This window comes from Coffea arabica, chromosome 2c (genome assembly GCF_036785885.1).
Source record: "Coffea arabica cultivar ET-39 chromosome 2c, Coffea Arabica ET-39 HiFi, whole genome shotgun sequence".
In the NCBI taxonomy this organism is placed as follows: domain Eukaryota; kingdom Viridiplantae; phylum Streptophyta; class Magnoliopsida; order Gentianales; family Rubiaceae; genus Coffea; species Coffea arabica.
Window position 1 is genome coordinate 249,637 of NC_092312.1, and position 21,640 is coordinate 271,276.

Below are 21,640 nucleotides of genomic sequence, written 5' to 3' on the forward strand. Positions count from 1 at the left end.
AAGAAACGGCCTTGATGAAATGAGCATAAAATAACGTCTAGATCAGTTATGTAGCTAGGGTCGGTTTATTTATTACACCAAGAGGGGGATAAAACTGTGAATGAGAAAGGTCACAAGAACATTCAAACAAATCAAATCCTTTTTTGCTCGAGTGATCGCAAGGATGATTTTGAGACTAGTGATGGTGACTGCCATGATCTTGAACATATCGCAGCCCACAATACTTGCACACGGCCGGCTCCTCCTTGTCAAGACATATAAATTCAATCGGATGTCCGAGCGCAGGGTTGCTGTCTGCATCCAGATAAACGATGAATTAGAATAATCCATAGTTGAAAGATACCAAAGATCTATAGCTGTTTAACTTTTCCACCCCAACCCAATACTTTGCTGCATGGAAATCAATGCTTTGACGAACAGTCTCAAAACGAAAGATTTGGATAATAAAAACAGACTGACCTCCTTCGCAAGCAACAATCCTGCCTTCAACCTTAATAGGGGGGACTTCATTGATCAACTGCATGGGAGATTTCTGAGTTGTATCCTGGACAAGGACCAGCGAGAAAAGTAAGCATATGCACCAGTAATTCGGAAGTACAAATACCAGTTAAGTAACAACACCCTACATAAGCATGCCAATTGCCATCACAAGAGCCACTTATGAGCTAAGAATGTTTAGTAACAAAAAGGGCGAGAAAAATACACCTTCAAATACAGCCCATACAGAAAGGAAGCTTGAAAAAATAAATATTCTGGCCTTATGGTGAATTGTCGTAACCAGAAAAATATCAGAAACTCCAACTAAATGTCCAGTGTAATATTTGCAGGTTTGCAGTCCAATGAGAGGCATGCATTCACGCAAATAGTAAAGATAACAAGAAGTAGCGTGACCATTTCTTCCTATCCTTCCCATGATCCGAGATTACAAGAGGACTCTACATATATCACTATATTGCAATCCAGTTTAAAAAATACAACGGCTACGTTTTCTTGAAACAACTTGGCATTTTCCATCTTAGGAGAACTTTGCAATTTCCAGTTCCACCACCCTGCTAAAATACTTCTTTTACAACCCCATTTGACAATATTATAATGTTTTGATGTCATGTCTAGAATCCGTGTTGACTACCATAAGTTCCACAAAGTATCAAAACTACACCCAAAATTGCCAGAGTATTATAGATTGCCTTGTCATTACTGATGTTACAGATCCAGGAAAAAATGGTTTGAAAAAGAAAAGAACAGGGTAAAGGATTATTCATATGCCCCAATAACTGAACTAAATTGGAATGCACAGAGGGAGACATTATTTGGTTCAGCTTCTCTGAGGAAAGCTTTGTCAAAGAGCTAGGATTGAGGACTTTTTCAGCCTGAAAAGAAGCACAAAAGGTTGATAAGTTAACCTTTCTCAGAAAGAAGGAGAAGTCCCTATTGAGGCATGGGTTCGCAGTGAGGCTTATTCCCATGGATACAAAGGCTCATTTTTTTCTGGAGCTTGTAAACAAGTGTTTTGACCTCATAACACATGCCGAATGAAAAGATTGTTTACCAAGACTAGTAAATGCTGATGACTATAAGCCCCAAGGGAAGAAAACAAATACAAGACTTGAATGAAACAACCTCTTGCAAATTAAGTCCTGAGAAGAGTTGTAGTATCAGTAGGACAGCATTACAGAAATTCAAGTTATCTGATCCAACAAGCAACTGGAAGTTAGAAGACAGTCAAGAAAGCAAACAACTTGTTTGGAGCCTTGTGTTTCAATAATGAAATGCTCAGAAGATACATAAGCTTGCTAGTTCCTGTGTTAAGCATCATGTGCAATGAAGGAGAAAGGAAAGTTTTTGGACGACATAGCTTTGAACTGGAGAAGAAAGTAAGAAAACGGAAGCAAATATAGTTTCTGTTATTCTTCTGCCCGACCTTAGTTCATGAAACTCGTAGTGGTGATGTTTACTATCCCATTTCATTCCTTTCACACCCATAATAGATGAGACAATTTTTAATACCACCGTCACATCGATTATGGACCATTTGAGCAACTAATCCCTCCATAAAATTACGGGCAAAAAAAAAAATAAAAAGGAACAATTAGACTTTGGGCCTTCGCTTCTGAATTAACATACTGCTAGTATGTCATGGAGAGGGAAAAAAAAATATTGCAATTCATACCAAGCAGTAGCAGGAGATAGGAAGGAAGGATTGAATTAGGGATCTTTAAAACGTATATCTGCTATTTCAAGTAAATAAATAAGTACGAATAGAATTTGAATTAAAAGCGGAGTCGTCACCTGCATCCATTTCTCAGTGTGGGTGGTGATGATCTCGCTGGTCACTGCGCCGCCGCCGGTCAGACTTCTCCGGCCAGAACCCACCAAATTGGAAGAGGACGAGGACGGTCGAGTTAGGACGCTTCTCACGAGATTGGAAGCCATGGCTGCTAATCCCTGCTTCCTTCCGAGAATCGCTGCTGCCATTTGTCTTCTGGAACTATTACTATTATTATTATTATTCAATTTTGCCCTGAGTACATCCGCATTCGAAGCACCCCTCCCTAGCCAGGTGAACCGGAAAGTATTACCACAGCGGAGGAGACGCACAAAGCTCCAACCCCCGAGTCCTTTTCGCCGTAGACTCCAATGGATTTTAGCTCGAACTTTGGTTCGTTAATTAATCAAATCAAATTTAAACACCGTTTCGCATTTAATAATTTTTTAAATTCAAGGTTAGCTTAATTGGTATAAATTTGAAATTTATAAATTAAAAATCTCAAGCTACTCAAATTTGACTTTAATTCGATTGAATAAAAAATTCAGGTCTATAAAAACTTATTGAGTTTGACTCGATTAAGCCAAAGTTGCATGAACCAAAGTTGCACACACCCAGTTTCAATCTTCATAAAATAATCAAAGAATTTTGAACACTAGAATATTCAGTTTGAGTACGATGTCCGACTTGAGTTAGCTCGTCAACACCCTACCTACCTATCTACTTACCTAGTTGTTATCATATATATATATATATATATAATAAAGTCGTACCCTTATTCTTATCCCTTTATATTTTCTCTTTCCTACGTGACTTGTTTCTTTTTTGTTTAGATATATATCAATTCTTATTTCCTATAAGAATTCTTAATATTATATGATTCTTGTTTCTTACCCAAAAAAGGAACTGGAAAGTAATGCGATATAAATAAAAGAGACATAAATATCTCTATTAGATATATCTCCAAATTCATGCCAATAATTTGTGTACTGCATAAGGAACCGAAATAAATAAAAATTGTTATCACTACAAAAAATAGAAAAATAACTAATTACCGAAGTAAATTATTAGATGTTCAAATTTATATTATAAGAATACTTTATATTATAATGCGTATATAGTAATATACTTAAGAAAGGCTATAATAAAATAGACATTAAGTTTGTATTTCATATCGACATTTTTATAAAATTGGCTAAATAGTTTATTATTTTTTAAAGATTCATGTTCAACGAACGGGTACAAAACTAGTTTATTTATAAGACTGAATGAAAATTTCGAAAAATGTAAATTGAAAGATTGAATCGAATTTAATGCTACATGACTAGATCAACCTAAGAGTAATATATATGCATTAATCATCATAAATACTAGAAATGAAATAAGGTCTACATCTGGAATTAACTATTGAGGTTGGTCCATGGTATGGGTTTTAGAGCTCTCCTGTCCTGTGCAATTGGAAGGTTCAACGGGTACATGATCCTCTCCTTAAAAAATCTAGAACATATTTGTATGGTCTGGAGGCCCACCTCCAACTTTCCATACAATCCTAGTTGGGTTTCCCCTCTCGGTCTCGGGTAAGCTGTAACATTATTATTAAGAATAGGGAATAGAGTAGATTCTTGAGTTACATATCGAAAGAAATGACGCGTTTGGGCTTTTGATGCTTAGTACTAGTTCTCAGCCTAAGGACTTTTTTTATAAAAGTTCGTCGTTCCAACAACCCATGGAAGTTTCAAATAGAAAAAAAAAAAAGAAAAAAAAAACAAGATGAAAAAATCCTAGATCTTTTCAAGTGGGGGAAAACAAGCGATTGAAACAAATGGCAGGGGGATCGGGAGTCGCTTCAAATCCATCAACACATCCTCCCTCTCACCAAGCTGCTCCCAAAATCCTATTAGCCAAGCCTGGTCTTGTTGCCGCCGGCAAATTTAGCCGAGGGCTTGTCGGCCCCGGCGGTACCGTCGAAGATGATTCAGCAGCCGCGCTCCGATCTCGCCTTCCGTCCATCGGATCTCTTAATCTCCTTTCCGATTCTTGGGATTTCAACCCCGACAGATTCCTTCCAGTAAGAAACCAACTCTACTCACCCTTTCTACTGTTATCGTCCTTCTAAAATAAATAATAACAAAAAAGCGGCTAAGTTTTTCATCTATACAAGATATAGGCAAAAATTCTTTTGCTTTTTGCCTTCTTCTTCTTTTTTTTTTTTTTTTTCCTTTTTTCTGTTCGTTCGGGGTTTTCTCACACCCAAAAGGGGAAAACCAAAAAAAAAATCTTTTTTCGCAGTTTCTGACTGACAATACTGATTTTACGGTGGTTGGAGTAATCGGTCCTCCTGGTGCTGGCAAGTCCACCATCTTGAACGAAATATATGGATATGATCCTACCTCACCCGGTACTCATCATCCACCCTTTTACTTGCTCTGTATTCTGTTACTCGTCGCCAACTTTATGCTGATGAACAAGTGATGGTGGCCATCTCAGGAATGCTGCCTCCATTTGCAATTGAAACTGAAGAAACTAAGGCAATGGCAAAGCACTGCACTCTTGGGATTGAACCCCGAATCTCCTCCGAACGTATCATACTTCTTGATACTCAGGTCCGCTACTTTTAACACCCACCATTTCCCTCTTTTCTGCCTTCACTAGTTTTCTTCTTTTTAACAATTAGAAGAAAATTTTAGATAGGATATCCACTATAACTTGCCAAGTAAGATAGGAGGGGAGGTTATAGTTAGACAAGTTCTCCAAATCATTATAATATTTCTCTTTTGACTTTTTTCTACTCGCTTTGCTAATATCTTTCCATACTCAGATACTTAATGATCCATCAGTCAAGAATCTTCTTGTGTTCTCCAGTTTGGTGCCATAGAATCATTAAATGTTACGTTTACATATTTTACAACCAAAGTTTTTTAAGTGGTGCATAGCTGGTAGGTAGCACAGTCTGACTGTTGTTTCTCCATTCTCTAATTAGTCCTTGTGCTGTACAGCCTGTGTTTAGTCCTCCTGTTTTGGCCGAGATGATTAGACCTGATGGCTCATCTACGATCTCTGTGATAAGTGGTGAATCACTATCTGCTGAATTAGCTCATGAACTGATGACCGTTCAGGTAACTCCGAGACATCAAGTAGTAGTCTTAGTTTAAATAAACGTGATTGAGACATAATGTTCCTATCTTAATTTTGATGCCAAGATATAGTGTAAGATTGAATCGATAATTACACTACCAGTTTCGAAGTTTAAACAAAAAAAAAAAGTCTAAGCAATTTTTCTTTTTTCTGTCGGTGCTGCAAGGAATCTTTCTAGCTTGGTGTTTTTCTTGCATCAGTTTGTCACATTATCCTGGTGGTATCTGAGGGAGTTCATGATCTTAGCATGTGGCGCTTAATGTCAACGGTATCCTTCTTTCTCTTTCTATTTTGGAATGTTGCTTGCACTTAATCTTGTTCTGATTGGAGCATTGCTTTCTAAATATCTGAAGCTTATGGTTGCTGAGCACTTTTGGTAGTTTGCTAGATTCTTTATTGAGAAAATGACTTTTGAATTTACAAAACCTTGAACATTGTCTACTATTTTAGTTCCTACCTTTTAGAGGACACTCTTGAAAGGTTGCCCCCATTTTAGAATATAGCCTGAACATTTCTGGAAGTTTTTCAGGGGTTGGAACTTGTTCATTATTGCGATTAAAATATCTGAAATGCATCTGAACTTCGCTATTTGACCATATATGTTAATATAATGTTGGAGGGGCATGTGTACGGAAGTGAAGTTGGTATTCTGTATTTTCTCTTATACCAAATTGCAATAGTTGTTTGCAGAGAGAAAGCGAACTGGAGGCAAATTTATATTTAAAAAAAACGTTGGGTTTCCTACCCTTTATGCATTTGCCTTGGAAACTGTGAAGTCTGATCATCTTCCCACCTGGTTGAACATCATCATATCTTAGATCTAGATGACCAGCTATGATCGTCAATCCTGCTATTAGGAACTGAGCTTTTCCTTTTCCTCGCTTACTTTTTCTTTTGTGCGAGCTGCATTTAACAAATTTATTTGCTTCATCAGATTTGGGAATCTAAATTTTTGCATTGGTATCATTTTAAAGAAATGGTTCATTTTTAATTGCAGGTGGACTTGTTGAAGCATGGTATACCTGATCCGTCTTCGGTGTCCTTTTCGCATCCGCATGGCTCTAGTCTGATCTCTGAAAAAGAAAACAAAGATAAAATTCAGGAAGTGGGAAAAGAGTATATGGCAGCGCCAGTTTTTGTGCAAACAAAGTGAGTTTGTTTTACATCAAAGTTGTTTTCCAAAGGGAAGCTTTATGGAAGGAATTATCCTGTTTGGGGCTAGTTAGTACTTAATTTCATTGCTAAATTTATGCGTGAAACTAGGTTATGGAGATATCAGTGTAGTTGTCCTTAATCTAATTGCAGGATAGCCTATCATACAGCTTTACCAACAGAAAAGGAGGTGTCTGTGCCACCACCTCTTTTGCAGATTGTTTTTAACCTTTTCTCCTTTTCCATGCTTATTGGGTGTTGAAATTGAATGATAGCATGAGCTATTGTTTGTTATCACTTCATGTAGACTGCGTGACAAAGATGTTAATCCGCATAATGCTGCACAACTAAGGAAGGCACTTCAACAGTGTTTTAAGTTCCCATCATCTTTTGTGAGGCTTAAATGCCAAAATGCATCAAAGGAGAACAGCATTTCCGCAATCAAGAGTCAGAATGATGGCACAGATTCTGCAGCACTAAAATTGTTTCTAGTTCCAAGCAAGAATAGAGATGACTCCCCCTGGGCACAGTATGAAAGCTACATTTCTGTGATTTGGAAGTTAAGGGATGAGGTCTCTGTCTCTGTCTCTGTCTCTGTCTCTCTCTCATGTATCATTTCTAAGGATGCAAAGCTAATATTGGTCTATTCTTTAGGTTCTATCCATGAGTGGCTCCTCGTTCTCGAGGACAGTGTCTGAGCGTGATTGGTTGAAGAATTCTGCTAAAATATGGGACATGATCAAGAATTCTGCCGTCATTGCAGACTACTGTAAAACGCTTCAAAGTTCGGGCATGTTTAGAAGGTAGCTATTTGATTCTTGCCGTCTTCGGCCAAGGTTCAGAGACCCATATGTAGTAGTTCATAGCTGGCTTCGTGCCGCGGACCACTTTTTAAGTTTTTTGCTGTAAAATCTGATGTTCTTCTGCCAATTGATATGATTAAACACCTGTTCACGACAGCCTCATGGCTTATTTTATGAAATCAAAGACCGGTGTTTGATAATACATTGCGGGAAGAATGGGGTGAATACGTCATCATTCATGTGCGTGTCAATAAAATTTTTTGGCCAACAATTGCACGTTTTCCTGTGTGTCATACCCATCAACAAATGAGAATGTGCAGAAATGACATCAGAGATCTAAAGAAACATCGAGTGTGTTGTGTTTTGATTGTAAATTTATCTCAAATAATATTTTATTTGTATCATAAATATATTTTTTAATTCATTTTAACTATTTTTTACCTCGCATACGTCACATCACAAAAGAGTGTTACAGTAATTATTTCAAATAATACTCGATATCAACGGATGATCTGCAGGTGAAGACACAAAATGTTGAATAAAACTAAAGCGGGAAGGGAATAATCTATTTTCTGGCCTCTGATCTACCGGTGTTCTGCAAAGATCTAAGAAATGGTTACTCCTCCATGGCATCCTTTGAGGCTTGCGCTGCTCGTTTATCAGATTTTCTGTTCTTATCTGCAAAAGAAAGGCACCCCATACATTTTTTTGAGTCAGTCAGTCTGAGCACAGACAGAAACAGTAACTTGAGTGTACTTTGCATATACGTTCAATTTGGCAACATTTCGAAACGGATCAACCAGCGGCCTATGGAAAAGAATCATGCGAACAGAAAAGCCAGTCGAAAAGTCTTCTTTTAACTAGATAGATGAGATTTGTGTGTAGTAAAAGGAAAAAGTAAATTATGAGTCTGCAAAAGACGATGAGGAGCGAGAGCAACTAAGAAGCGAGGAGGAACCGAGCCGACCTCTTTTCTTGAAGCGCCCTGCTTTATGCTTTGGACTCTTCTTCATGTGAAAGTGAAACTTCTTAGGAGCCGCCTGCTTGTTGGCATCATCTTGGGAAGTTCCTGTTGCGAACGGTGGAATCCAAAGCAGTATTTATTAATTAGAAAGTGATGAGAAGATCAACGTTCCCTACTACGCTCTGTGATGATCTACGTTGTGTTAATTGGAAAAGTGATGAGATTTGTGTGGGAGCAGAGCTATATCATATGATATCTCAAAGATTCTAAAGGAGGAATAATCAAAGAAAAAGAAAAAAGAGAGGAATCATAACCTAACCTAACCTAAGGGCGTGAAATTGAAGACGAGAAAAAAAAATAAATAAATACCAAAAACACAGTAGTAGTATAACACATACCACCAGAACCATTATCATCATTATGAGCAACAGCCAACATCTCGACATCCTGCATAGCGGTGGTCAGAGCTGCTGCAGCCGCCTTTTGGTCCCTGCGCCATTTCTTGAAAAGTTTGCGCTTCCGCTTGCCTGAGATGGAAAGCGGTGGATGTTTGTGCTTCAGCCTTTTCGTCAGCGGGTCCCCCTGTACAGCCCTCTTCCGCTCTGCAACTGCAGCTCTCCTTTGCTTCTGAACCACGTTGAATTTTGCCATCTCTGATAACAACGAACCCAACACCAAGAAAGCCTCCTCCCGCGGTGCGCCAGCCTCTGGCTCAACTTCAACCCTAGCTCCCTGCCCCTTTAAAAGTCGGGTATAGTAGCTACTCAAACGCACTGGCGCCCAAACCCGGTCCTTCAATATAATAACCGGTCAATTTAACCTTCCTTCTTTAGTATGTCACGCACGCTCTTAATTTTACAATCTTACAAACTCTATTAATTTAAAAAGATATTATTATTATTATTAGTTAGTCGATAAATTAATAATTTATGAAGTGTATTTAATTACAGTTCAAAGAAACATTATTCATTTAATCAACTAAAGTTTTATTTTGTTTTATAAAACTATAAATTATTATGTTAATAAATCCATATTACATCTACTTGGTTCTTGAATATAAATCAATCAATAATTGATATCATTTTCCTATTACCAAAGAGGTCAAGAAGATTTAGAAATACTGCCGTATGATGAATGTCCACTCCTGTTTTACTAAATGAATATGACAAATCAAATTAAAAAAGAAATTAGAGATTAGATTCAAATCAAATTTTAAGAGAAACCAAAAAATCATTTATAGTCTCGCATTTTAGAAAAATATGGTATGTTGTTTTAGCGAGTGGATTATTAATTTGTATTATGAATGGGATTAAAAAGTTATTGTCTTATTATTTTATCAAAATTATTAATTTAACTCGTTAGTCCAAGTCAGAATCAAAAAAAATATTATTTAATAAATGTTTATCAAGTATTAATTTATAAATGTTTTACTGTACTAATTTGTAAAGCATTTTGATTGTTTGCTTTAACTCTTTCATTATTTTTTTTATATATATAAAAGCAAAGAACGGATGAGATTTAAGATGTCAACCTTTTTAAAAAGATACGTTGTTAACTCTGTTGTTGTTTTCCAATTAAAAAAAAAAGAAAAAGAAAAGAAAATCGTTTCCTTCTTCTTTTTTTCCTTATAAAAAAATACGAACAGCGTGTGTTGTGCCTGTACAAGGACATAAAAATATTGGAGGGATGGGATGAGACAGACAAAATGAACGTTTTATTGTCGAATGATGACGAGTTAAAGCAACAAATTGGTGGAATGTATCTGTACGTCCACATACATCATAGTATATTAGACATGTGTTCAATGCCGAGCATGCAATTTCATGTAGTGAGCGAGTGGCCTTTACACATCATAATAATAAGATGAGTGTGAGGAGGCACAATAATACGAACAGGTTTTTTTTTTTTTTTTTTTTTTTATAATTCAATTCCAGTTTGCTTCCTAAATTGAATTGGAATCTCATATTCATTGAACACAGCACAGACACGAGTCACATAGTTTAATTTTAAATTTTGTTGGATGGTTGAAAATATATAAAAAGTTCTTCAAGTACTCCATCCAACTGCTCCAGTCGAGGAACCGACAACAATAGGAGGAGGACTCCGACTCACCACCCCCCGGGCACCAGATAAATTAATATCAGAGCTGCAGGCGGCATGAGCATGGCGGGCGTCGTCGGTGCCCTGACTTTTTAGTCCTCTTGCAGCCGGCATATTTCGTTAATAATAATAATAATAATTACAACTAAAATCTCTTAATCTGAGAGGGCCGACGAGGGGTTAGAAGCTAGAACCGGACATTTTGTTCAATTCTTAGCAGCAGGCCTATTAGATGTACTAATCCATTGTTTGTTTCTTTTTATCTGTCATTTTATGATATCAAGAAAGCATTTATGAACTTTTTTTCAAATTTACCCTTGCTTACCCTTTCAACTTTCTTGAACTGGAACTCTAAATAATTAAATGCAGTATTTGTAGCATTAACAATAGAAGTAGTTGAAGAGACGAAGAATTAAATTGAAATGTGTCTATAAATTGGGATTGACCAACTCCGTTACATAGTCATCTAAAGAAAATGGAGATTGATCAAGATATCAATGTTTCAAGCTCTATAAAATTGTCCAACTCAAGTGTAAAAGAAAGTTACTTTAAATTTTGACTTGAATGTACCTGTAGATCGTGGGTTCGACTTGAACAAATTTCCAAACGAAGGAGATGAAGCTTTTGCATAAGAAGAATTTCAGCAAGTGGTTAGGATCATGTTAAAAGTTTATCTTCCCAAATTCTATTAACTCAAGGCCAATAAGACATGTCTCCTTCAAAGTCCTTTCGTGTTCGGCTTTATTTTGCTTCATATGATGGCCCTACTATTATTTTACTTGATGTCATGCCTGCTTACACCATATAATAGGTAAAACTAAAATGGACGAGGGAAAAAAAAAAAAAAAGTAATGGCTTTTACTTGATGTCATGGCTGCTTATCACATGAATTGCAATTCCCACGAAAAAAATACCAAAAACAAATCATATAGACACCGGAGAAGCCCAGAAAAAACAAAGCAACGTATTTAGTCATTAATCATTACAAAATTAACTTGGCTATCAAAAACTTAAATAATCAAGAACTTCTTGCACTAATGTGGGATTACATTTCATCCGAATAGGGAGTCGGCCACATCTTTCTAGCACTGCTTTCTTACTATGTGGGATCTTATATTTGTTGGAACCTTTTGCCTTCATGATTTCTATCATGCATATCTGAAGTGTTAAGAATATTTTGTCAGATATCACAGTGGAGAAAGCTTCAAATGATTTCACAACAGCATTAACAAGCTCATCAACTGTTGTAGGTGCTTCCTTGTGTTGTAATGACTGAATTGCATGAAAGAACCCAAAATCTAAGACATTTAAATCTGGAGAATTTGCTAGTTGATACATCAAACGAATATCAAACCCATCTTCTGTAGCTGCTCGACAAAAATCAGCATCATCAATGTCAATGTGAGTTCTTGCATTATCTTGTTGAATAAATATTGGCTGCCTTGGATCATCTCTTGGCCACTTTGCTTTGATGGCAGGTAACACATTTTCAATTAGAAACGAATTTATAGCTTCTTTATTTATCGAAGTTATTGGTTTTGTTTCTAATGTACCTGCAGATCTATTAACACTAGTTCTTTTGGCTGGCTCTTGAGTGACGAACGGGAAGATACCAATTTTTCCAGAGAAGATTTCAGTCATTTGTGTATCAAATCTTGGACGACTTATAGCAGCTAAGAACATGACTTGTGGAATGAAATTTTTACTTTGACAAGTGCGTAATGGCTCTTCCCCATCTGGTAGCAAGTAATAGTTTTCAGACTTCTTTGACATGCAGAACCATTTTTCATCGATATGAATAATGTTATGCATACCTATGAAAGTTGGATCATGTGGTATGCTGCAACTTTCCAGCATGGACAAACAAAATTGCAGTCGGCATCTATTGTTTTCTTCCTTCAAATATGATTTTATGCCATTTGAGTGACGCCGTATTATAACTCCAATCTTTAGAAGTCTAAATAATGAGGTCTGATTTGTGTCTAAAGCGGAAGCTAAAGATCGAATAGATGTCCTCTTAATTTGATAAGGGGGTTTCACGAAATCGAACCATGTCAATCTGAACTCTTTTTCGTCCACAATTTTTTGTCTTCCTATGACACATATCACCACTGTCCTTTGCTCATTTCCAAATACGTTGAATAGTTCTCAGTGAAACTGAATAAGATGATGCCAATGTTAAGAGAGTACCTTTTTTCACTTTTCCAGCAACACTTTGTTTCAACAAAGCACAATGTATTCTTTTACGTTCTTCATTGGTCAAAGTTTTAAGTTTCCTTGTGCGACCACCACTTTGTGCTTCTACCACTTCTAAATTTGGATTGTCATCATTGACGTTGTTATCTAGTTAAGAATAAAATAAAAATAAGAAGTTACTGGTACATAGAGGTAAATAAGAGTCAATAATATGGAAAGAAATTGTAATACCAGCATTCAAATTTGGTTCCCCCAATTCTATTACTTCGAGATTTGCTTCTGTTTCATCTTCTGCACATGGCTCTTTGTTCAAGTCAAAAGGAAATTGACTTGAGGATATCTCAGTTGTTGGAGGACTTTGTTTAAGGTTGAAGTCAAGAACAAAACCTTCTTCAATAATGCAATCAAGATCTGGCAATTGATATTGCAATTCCTCTGTAGCGGCTTCTTGAGCCTCTTCACTATGAATGTTAGAATCTGCCCATGAATTATTTAAATCGATTACAAGTATAGGCATCTGATATCTTTGCCTTGAACCCATGGATAAAGTAAGTTGTTTTGAATAGATTTAACGTCCAGCATACTTATAATGTCAAAGTCTTTTGTTTTTTGCAGAAAGTTTTTGGTGGGAATTAATATTCAAGTTTTGAGATCTATGAAAACAAATTTGGTGGGAACTATTCCGATTTTCAGATTTAATCTATTGATTGAGAAATGTGTGAGAGAGAGTAAATGACAGGTAATATTAATTAGGTATAATTGAAGAGAGATAAAGGATAATTTTGAGAAGTAAAGTAAAATTTTTGTTAATTTTTAGAAAATAATCAACTTTCCTAATTTAAGAGAATTAGTTATTCAGACCATCCAATAAGGAACGGAGGAGGAGGAGGAGGTATAAATATACATATCATCATTTGGGGTTAAAGCAAGTCACGATGCCCATCAGAGGAAGAAGAATACGCATTCATCTCCTGTCCTCGAAATAAAACAAAAATGATTAGAGACTTAGTATTATTAATTATTATTGTTATTAGTGAAAGCAGCTCTATTAAGAAGAAGCCAATCCCCTCAAACTTGCCATAGAAGCCTCCTCCTCCTCCTCCTCCTCCTCTGTCCTTATGGCCGCCGCCGCCGCCTCCTCCTCCTCTTCTTCCTGCTTCACTTGTTGTTTCCGATTCATCAAACTCAGGTGCAAACGCTGCTTAGAAAGAGTAGCTGATGTCACCAGTACTAGTGCTGCTGGCATTACTGCTTCCCGTTCCGAAGGAGAAGAGGCACAACGAAAGCAAGGTCTGCATCAGAATCATCCTCGTAAATTCAGTTGGGATGAATTGGAAAGGTTCAGCTCCAATTTCTCGCGGGTGGTTGGATCCGGAGGGTTCAGCACTGTTTATCTCTCCCAATTCCCGGATTCAAGCCTTGGGGCAATTAAGATGATCCACGGCGCCAGCAGCAGCCAGCGGCTTCATCGGGTTTTTAAGCAGGAGCTGGACATTCTCCTCCGCCTCCGACACGATCACATCGTCAAGCTTCTTGGCTACTCTGATGATCCAGGTACGTCGTAAGCCTCCCCCTCTCCTCCAGATACTAATGCTGATAGTAGCGTCATTGTAGAAAAGAATATGTTTCGACGGACTTACCATTAATTATTACTTGTGCACAAGTGTTAAGACTTTCTTTTTTCTTTTTCCGCGCAGAAGAAAGCATTTTGGTGTTTGAGTATGTTCCCAACGGGAATTTGCAAGACAAACTCCATACACCTAAAGCAAGAAGAGGAGGAAAAACAGGAGCAGGAGCAGATGGAGAGGAGGAGGAGGAGGGCGTGCTTTCGTGGAACAGCCGCATCAAAATAGCATTTCAACTTGCCCAGGCCTTGGAATATCTCCACCACAAGTGTCCCTTACAGATAGTTCATGGGGACATCAAAGCTTCCAACATTCTCTTAGACAGCCACCTCAACTGTAAACTCTGCGATTTTGGATCCGCCAAGATGGGATTCGCTTCCTCGGTGCTCCCGCCCTTTTCTTCATCTTCTTCTTCTGCAACGAGCAGCAGCAGAATGATGCTTGGGTCTCCCGGTTACGCCGATCCTCACTACCTCAGGACAGGGATCGCCTCCAAAAAGAACGACGTGTATAGCTTCGGAGTTATCCTTCTGGAACTCATAACGGGGAGGGAGGCCCTCTGCTCCCGCACCGGCCACAAGTTGACTTCCATCGCTGCACCCGCGCTGAGGGATCCATCGAAGCTGCCCCAGTTGCTGGATCCACGTCTTCTCCGAGGCGACGATCCTGAATTGTTGGAACAAGTCAAGGTCATGGCTTCCATTTCAGCAACGTGCCTTTGCGATTCTCCCGCCCTTAGGCCTTCAGCTTCCGATATCCTCAATGCCATCATTCGCCACCAATATTCCCTCCTTCCCATTTCCTAGTTCCTATTACTCCTCCTCCTAGTGATGCAACGCCTAACAAGTTTTGATACACCTCCTACATGACACTTACAAGTCCCATACCATACTAGGATTTCATTTCTTCTGTCTTACCCCAACAATTTTGCCTCTTTCTTTTTGTTTTTTTTTTTGGGGGGCCGGGATGGGGTTGGGGAAGAGCAAAACCACACAGCTGGCGCGCCACTACTACTTTAGATTGCACATTAAGCACTCTGGTTAGGAAAATAAGCATTAGGCTCAATGGTATGTACAGTATATTGCTCAAGCGTTTTTACCGCAACAGGGACTGGGTTGTTTTCGGAGCATCAATCACTTGATGTACTGCACCCGACGCTTCTATTTTTGACAAACGCTTTTTCGCTTCTCCCCTTTTCTGGGTTGTGGACCGCGTGAAATTCCAATATCTCAGGCTTGCTTTTATACGGTTTGAAGACATGCCACCACCGATCTCCATACCTTAGCAGTATGGAGGAAAGGTTGCATGGATTCAAAAATTCAGAGTGGAGTGATCTTAGGATTGGGACAATGTAATGTAATTACCACATCAAGCCAATAATTGATAGTACATCCATTTTTTTTGGGTCGGTAAAAATAATAATTTCAATATCTTACGCGTAACATGTAATACATCCAAGTATCTAGCTCAACTCTCATTCATTCAAATACACCCAAACATAGCATAGCAGCTTATCTGAATCCTACTTCTACTGAGAGTTGAAGATATATATATATATATATATATATATATATATATACACGTCACGACCACGCGTGTACACAGATACAGACACACGCACGAAGCTATTATATTATATTATGTATCACATCACTGCTTTGTCAAGCAACCGAGCCTCAGGTTAGGCTGCAGAATGAATCCCTCCTATAAGAGTTTGGCCTCAATTTCCTCCAGAGTGAGTCCTTTTGTCTCCGGTACCACAAAGAAGATGAATATGACCGACAAAACAGCAATGCCTCCAAATATGAAAAACACAACGCCAGCTCCTACCAAATCCTGCAATGGCATTACACATTAAGATGAAAATGTCATTGCAAACTCTCCTTCCCATATAAAGGCTGTCTACGCAACTTCTTGCTGAAGAATACAAGCTTCAAGGAGAAATAGCCTTAGCAGAGATTGAAACACAAATTCCATCTCAAGCTCCTCGTTTTCGTTTCACGATTAAAGTTTCTTTAGTTCCACATTTCTATAGTTTTCACTAGCTAGATTCACAAGAATTTTAGTAAATTAATCCTCAAGATAATAGCAATTTTGAGAATTCACCAGTCATTTCCCCAGCAACAAAGCAGGAAAAAAAAAAATTTTTTCTGGAAGCATCTAGCCAACGACTAGTACATGCAACACTGCACACGTATATGGTCCAAATTTCATGATATTATGTATCAAAAGGCAAAAAGGTAGGGTAATATCTGTAACACTACCATCTTGTCTTGATCTTCTACATGGATAGGTTCACTACAAAATTAGGCAATAGAATGAACAATTTGCAAACCTTACCTGGAAAGTTTAATCTGTTAAAGCTATTGACCCCCTCCCGCACACACAAGCACCCCACCCCACCACCAAAAAAAAAAGTGCTGCGCAAACATTGACATGCATTTTTTGTGGAAAAACGTAAGAACAAACATATACGAATTTGTATTAGAAGCGAACTCTGCAGAAAAATGGTTTGTTTTGAGAACTTTTCAGTTTCACCCAGCATCAGCAGCATCCGAAAGGAACTTATGAACACCATATTGCAGGTTCATGACATGTATCAAAACAATCCGTAATGACATGATCATAAGAGAAGCCAGAAACAAAAGCTAGTAATTTTCAATATCTACAGTCCAACACAAGGTAAAACGTTTTGCACCTCGAGAGGAGAAAATGCAAATGTCACCAGTGCATTTGCGCCGAAATTCACCAGAACTGCTATACTCAATCCTCGCCCTCTTGAGCGTAAAGGGAAAATCTCTGAAATCATTAACCAACCTATTGGACCAAATGATAACTGCAAAATGAGGATATAAATCAATACACATTTGCCAAGCAGAGACTACATGGTAGAACTACAATAAACATTGTGGTCACCACTGATACAATAAAGGTTAAAGCCATTAAAGGAAAAATGTGACACCCATTGATATTGACTACATGTAAGAAAGTAACAAAATTATTCCATGAAGTAAGTGATGCTAAAACTAAATCAAATAGCTGCACCAACTTTTCACATCTAAATTCACAATTCTCCGTTTATCTGGACCGAAAGAGAAGCGGGGTGCAAGCTCATCCTATAATGTTCATTCGATTTGCAGTGAAATTATAGGGAATTCCAAATTGAGCCTCAAGGCTTAGCTCAGCCCACATCCTCAGAAGAAATAAATTTTCAAAATGTTAATGACAATCTGAATACCAATGATTTGCCAGTCAACAGCTTTTTTATATACCTGATAGCATCCGACATACAGCAGCAGCCCAACAACAGCCACGGCAGGTACATCATCCAAGAATGTGTAATATGATCCCAAAAGAAAGAGGGATATTACCTATCATACAGTATGGATCATAAATATTTTTTTGGAGCTTCAAGGAATGTAAATGGTGATAGGAAGTACATGTTATAAAACCAACAGAAAACTGCATTAACAGTTATATCAAACAAGCAACCATGCTCAGAACCGAGAGATCATATGAAAGACACCTCAAGTAGAAAAGACTGTTACCATTCCAGAGACACCACCAAGTAGCAGAGGTCTTCTACCAACTCTATCAATCACCAGTACAGCTACTGCAGTCATAATTAGCTGCAGATAGTATGAGCACATTAGTTTGACCCAGAAAGAGACAAAACTGACACCAGGTTCTCATTGAATGACAAGCTTAATGTGAAAACCTTGACTCTTGCACTCAACATTGAAAAACTAAAGCAGCTTGTTTTCAACAAGGCGGCATCTGGTTGTAAATGTGGAAAATGAAATCACAATGGAAGTTGCTCAGTTTAAAAGGAAATTTAACAATAGGACAGATGCAAACATTAAAAACAAGTATACAACCATTGAAAGGAGGGAACACGTGGCAATCATGCATAAATCATAAAGGGGAAGGAACATGCATGCCAAGAGAGTCCACCTTCAACAATGCCAGAAATATTGAGGCTGTCGTAGCATCAGATGCAGCAGAAAACCCTGCAGTCTTTCAAACCATACCAGGTAAGCACAGTGGGGAAGAAGCAAATTGACATTAGAAACAAATTCATAAATAAATAAATAAATATGTGCGCGCGCGCGTGTGTGTGTGTGTGCACATATACATGAAATTAAGCATTAATATCATGTCAAAGAGCACAGGCACATATTATGTGCTAGTCTTATTGAATTCAATCGTTGTACCTCAAAAATAGTGGCAGCATAGTACAGAACGCTAGGTTGTCCCGTAATCTGCCATTAAAAGAGTTAAGATATTAGGAATAATTCCAGAATAAAAGCTCCGGTAAAGTAAGAGAGGACCATTACTAAGAAGAATACCTGTTGGAACAAGACTAATCCAGCACCGATTGAAAGAGCTTTCAAGCATTTCCCCTGGAACATCTCCGCTATTGTAGCTTCTTTCTCCTCACTAAGTTGAGAAAGCTCAGACAGAATTTCATCCACTTGCTGAGAAGCCGAATCCCCAATAGCCCTTCCTCTAAGCCGGCACAAGCTACTTATAGCAATTTCTCTTAAATCATGCAATTTCCCCTTGCCCTGTATGGCTCTTAGCAGAATCCATCTTGGTGATGCAGGCAACCACCACATTCCAATAGCCATTATAACAGCCAAAGGGGTACTAACCCCATACATGTAACGCCATCCAGAAATTGTTTCAACCAAGAGGCTACCAACAACATAACCAAACTGAAACATATTGCATCAATCAGCATTAGAAATCCCAAAGCATCATGGAATGTACCACTGATATGAGAAAGAATATAACTACACCTTCTATTACATCACAAGCACATGGAGCATAACCTATAGCTTCTAATAAGCCTTGCTCAGCGATGTTCAATACTTACCAGCATTCCCATGACTATGAAGAACTCTTTCAGAGAAATGAGTCGTCCCCGTATCTGGCTTGGAGCTGTTTCAGCAATGTACATTGGGGCAGCATGCATGGCCTACCAAAAGATAGGGAAGGAAACAAGAATCCAAAAGTGAGCTGAATTTTGAAGATTGTTTGTCATCCAGTAGACCAATAACAAAAATTCTGCGGATTGCAGGAAATGCTCTGAATGACATATACAACAACATAAAAATTAACTACCCTGACTCCCTGAGAATTTACTGTAGACGACATGTCTGGTGTTGTTTGCTCGTAAGTAATGCTTTCTTACTACAAGTACAATGTAGGGATATCCAATTGCAATATCAATGAAACTACAACTGGGAAGCAACTCTTATGAATGAGGAAAGGACGCATCTTACCAAACCGATTCCAATGCCATACACGAGCCTTCCAATGACCAAGACAACAAAGTTGGGTGCCAATGCTGTGACTAAAGCTCCCAAAAGATACAATAATGAAGAAAATATCAACTCCCTTCTTCTTCCTAAGATGGAAAAATGACTAGTGAGTTAATAAAGAGAGAAGTTGGATGAGCAAATAAACATTTCATCCTACACACGGACAGAGAGAACTAACCGAGGAAGTCAGCAACATTAAAAGCCAAAACAGAGCCAGCCAATGCACCATACAGGGAGCCACTAGTCTAAAACAGACAGCAGGCAGCTCAGAGCATTAAATGATAAGATGTCATGTCTTCATAGGCAGAAAATCCTGAGGAAATTAGCTATAAAGCACAAAAGACACGATGGTGACAAGAAGAGAAGTGAGCTTACTATGAGGCCAACTTCCACAGAAGACAAATCATACCATGAAATTCCGCTAAAAGAGGGCGACTGCACAAGAGGAAGGAATTGGCCGATTAAAAGTTCAGCTAGATTTGTTGGAGCAAGATAAAATCATTTGGAAACTCAGTCCAGCTTTCAGTATCAGAAGCGATGTGGGAGCCATAAAACAAGGAACATCTCAATCTCATAAAAGAAGAAGCACTAGTGGATAATGCAACAGGGCAACAGCACACCCCCACCCCCCAAAAAAAAACAAAAAAAAAAAAAAGGAAAAAAAAAGGAATCGTGACATGGGCACATTGAAATCCATTGTAATCTGGAGCATGGTGTATCTGAGAAAGAGAAGGAAAAGGAAGAATAACCTGTATAGATATTGTAGCAGATGATGTGGCACCAATATCATAGCCATATAGCAATCCTCCAAGAGCTGGGAACAGAAACCTGAAATGATGAGGTGTGTTTGAGCATGAGTTGTAAAGGAAAAAGAACAAGAGTCCATAACCATGGAGATGGAGAATCAACTAGGACGCAAAACCTTAGAACGTGGAGGTGATTCAAGTACAATAAGGAGTTGACAAAATTGTACATTGAGAAAAGGGGGGAGAGGAAGAGAAGTGGGTTTGTAGAGACGGACTTTCTTAAAACTATCAAAGGCTTTCTTTTAACTCAGAAATTGTAAGTAATACAGTTGCAGGTAGGAAAATCTTTAAGAAGCCATTAATATATAGTAACATAAACGCTAGAAGAAGTAGGTAAGGTGGTGGTACTGACGGGAGGATTGCAGCAAGTACGGAATAATTGTCGGATTGGAGGCGTTGTTGCTGTTGTTCCCCATTCTCATGCAGCAGAAGATGCTCTTCTTCTGGTGCACCGTCGTCAATCTCGCCACCACCGCCCTTACATCATTCACATCTTTCTGGTCAGTATTCTTTAATTTTTAAATTATTCTTTCTAAGGCGGGGGAAAAAAGAAAGTGAGAAGAAGAAGAAGAAGAAGAATGGAGCAAATATGAAAGAGGAGGAGGAGGAGGATGATGATGGACCTTTGTGAGGAGGGAGGCAGTAGTAGGGGGTTGGTGTGGACGATCATAAGAAGCCATGGACTCTCGATTGATTGACTGACTGACTTTTACAAAGCAGATTAAAATAAAAATTTGGGGTTTTGGAGAAGACGGAGGAATTATAGAGGAGACGACCTTCTCTCTCCCGTTGCTTTGGCCATGATTATAGACTCTTTTTTCACGTCATCTGATTAATATGAGTCGGAGTCGCTGCTTCTTGCGGTGGGTACTTAATGCTAGGCTGGCTGGTTGGGTGGTGGGTAGCGGTCTCCATCCCGGCTACGTTGCCTCACTCTGCCACACTACTGCTACCAATATTCTACAATTCTTGCGCTTTTTATTTTGTTACTGCCACTGGACTGGACTAGTAGTTGCGGTATTTTGCACTGCTGGAATAGTTCCTACTGCATTACGTATGCTGCTATTGAACAAGCAAACGTGACTTTCAACCACTCGCAGGAGGAATGAAATCGAGCTTTAAAAAAAATAATTATTTTTTAAAAAAATTAATTAATTAATAATTTTTTAACAAATAATAAAATATTAAATATATATATAATTTTAATATTAAATATATATATTTATATATAATCGACTCAACTCGCTTGTTAACGAGTTGAATATG

General features: G+C 38.2%; 5 protein-coding genes across 6 annotated transcripts; 2 read left to right on the forward strand and 3 right to left on the reverse strand.

Annotated features, from left to right (window-relative positions):
* Window positions 1–11: 11 nt before the first annotated feature.
* Window positions 12–2,680, reverse strand: LOC113724773 (NADH dehydrogenase [ubiquinone] iron-sulfur protein 6, mitochondrial-like). The gene is made up of 3 exons (XM_027247652.2): window positions 2,290–2,680; window positions 460–544; window positions 12–294 (listed from the first exon to the last, which is right to left on the reverse strand). The coding sequence occupies exons 1-3, from the start codon at window positions 2,473–2,475 to the stop codon at window positions 176–178; spliced, it is 390 nt and encodes a 129-aa protein (XP_027103453.1). The 5' UTR covers window positions 2,476–2,680; the 3' UTR covers window positions 12–175.
* A 1,202-nt stretch (window positions 2,681–3,882) lies between these two features.
* Window positions 3,883–7,558, forward strand: LOC113724774 (uncharacterized). Its single transcript, XM_027247653.2, has 8 exons — window positions 3,883–4,334; window positions 4,556–4,664; window positions 4,754–4,869; window positions 5,263–5,382; window positions 5,580–5,669; window positions 6,399–6,550; window positions 6,861–7,125; window positions 7,208–7,558. Exons 1-8 carry the CDS (start codon window positions 4,089–4,091, stop codon window positions 7,358–7,360), a joined length of 1,251 nt encoding a protein of 416 aa, XP_027103454.1. The 5' UTR covers window positions 3,883–4,088; the 3' UTR covers window positions 7,361–7,558.
* Window positions 7,559–7,834: 276 nt separating this feature from the next.
* Window positions 7,835–9,117, reverse strand: LOC113729805 (uncharacterized). Its single transcript, XM_072073120.1, has 3 exons — window positions 8,719–9,117; window positions 8,324–8,425; window positions 7,835–8,034 (listed from the first exon to the last, which is right to left on the reverse strand). Exons 1-3 carry the CDS (start codon window positions 8,969–8,971, stop codon window positions 7,973–7,975), a joined length of 417 nt encoding a protein of 138 aa, XP_071929221.1. The 5' UTR covers window positions 8,972–9,117; the 3' UTR covers window positions 7,835–7,972.
* A 4,490-nt stretch (window positions 9,118–13,607) lies between these two features.
* LOC113724778 (probable receptor-like protein kinase At4g10390) lies at window positions 13,608–15,434 on the forward strand. The gene is made up of 2 exons (XM_027247656.2): window positions 13,608–14,170; window positions 14,314–15,434. The coding sequence occupies exons 1-2, from the start codon at window positions 13,735–13,737 to the stop codon at window positions 15,045–15,047; spliced, it is 1,170 nt and encodes a 389-aa protein (XP_027103457.1). The 5' UTR covers window positions 13,608–13,734; the 3' UTR covers window positions 15,048–15,434.
* Window positions 15,435–15,687: 253 nt separating this feature from the next.
* LOC113729806 (D-xylose-proton symporter-like 2) lies at window positions 15,688–21,197 on the reverse strand. Of its 2 annotated transcripts, XM_072073121.1 has the most exons (14): window positions 20,998–21,197; window positions 20,727–20,851; window positions 20,318–20,396; window positions 19,944–20,003; window positions 19,747–19,813; window positions 19,530–19,654; window positions 19,121–19,222; window positions 18,591–18,959; window positions 18,456–18,503; window positions 18,196–18,258; window positions 17,790–17,870; window positions 17,514–17,612; window positions 16,940–17,077; window positions 15,688–16,077 (listed from the first exon to the last, which is right to left on the reverse strand). In XM_072073121.1, the coding sequence occupies exons 1-14, from the start codon at window positions 21,052–21,054 to the stop codon at window positions 15,946–15,948; spliced, it is 1,545 nt and encodes a 514-aa protein (XP_071929222.1). In that variant the 5' UTR covers window positions 21,055–21,197; the 3' UTR covers window positions 15,688–15,945. The 2 variants fall into 2 exon arrangements, with proteins under 2 accessions (XP_071929222.1, XP_071929223.1); XM_072073122.1 differs by lacking the exon at window positions 17,514–17,612.
* Between the last annotated feature and the right edge of the window lie 443 nt (window positions 21,198–21,640).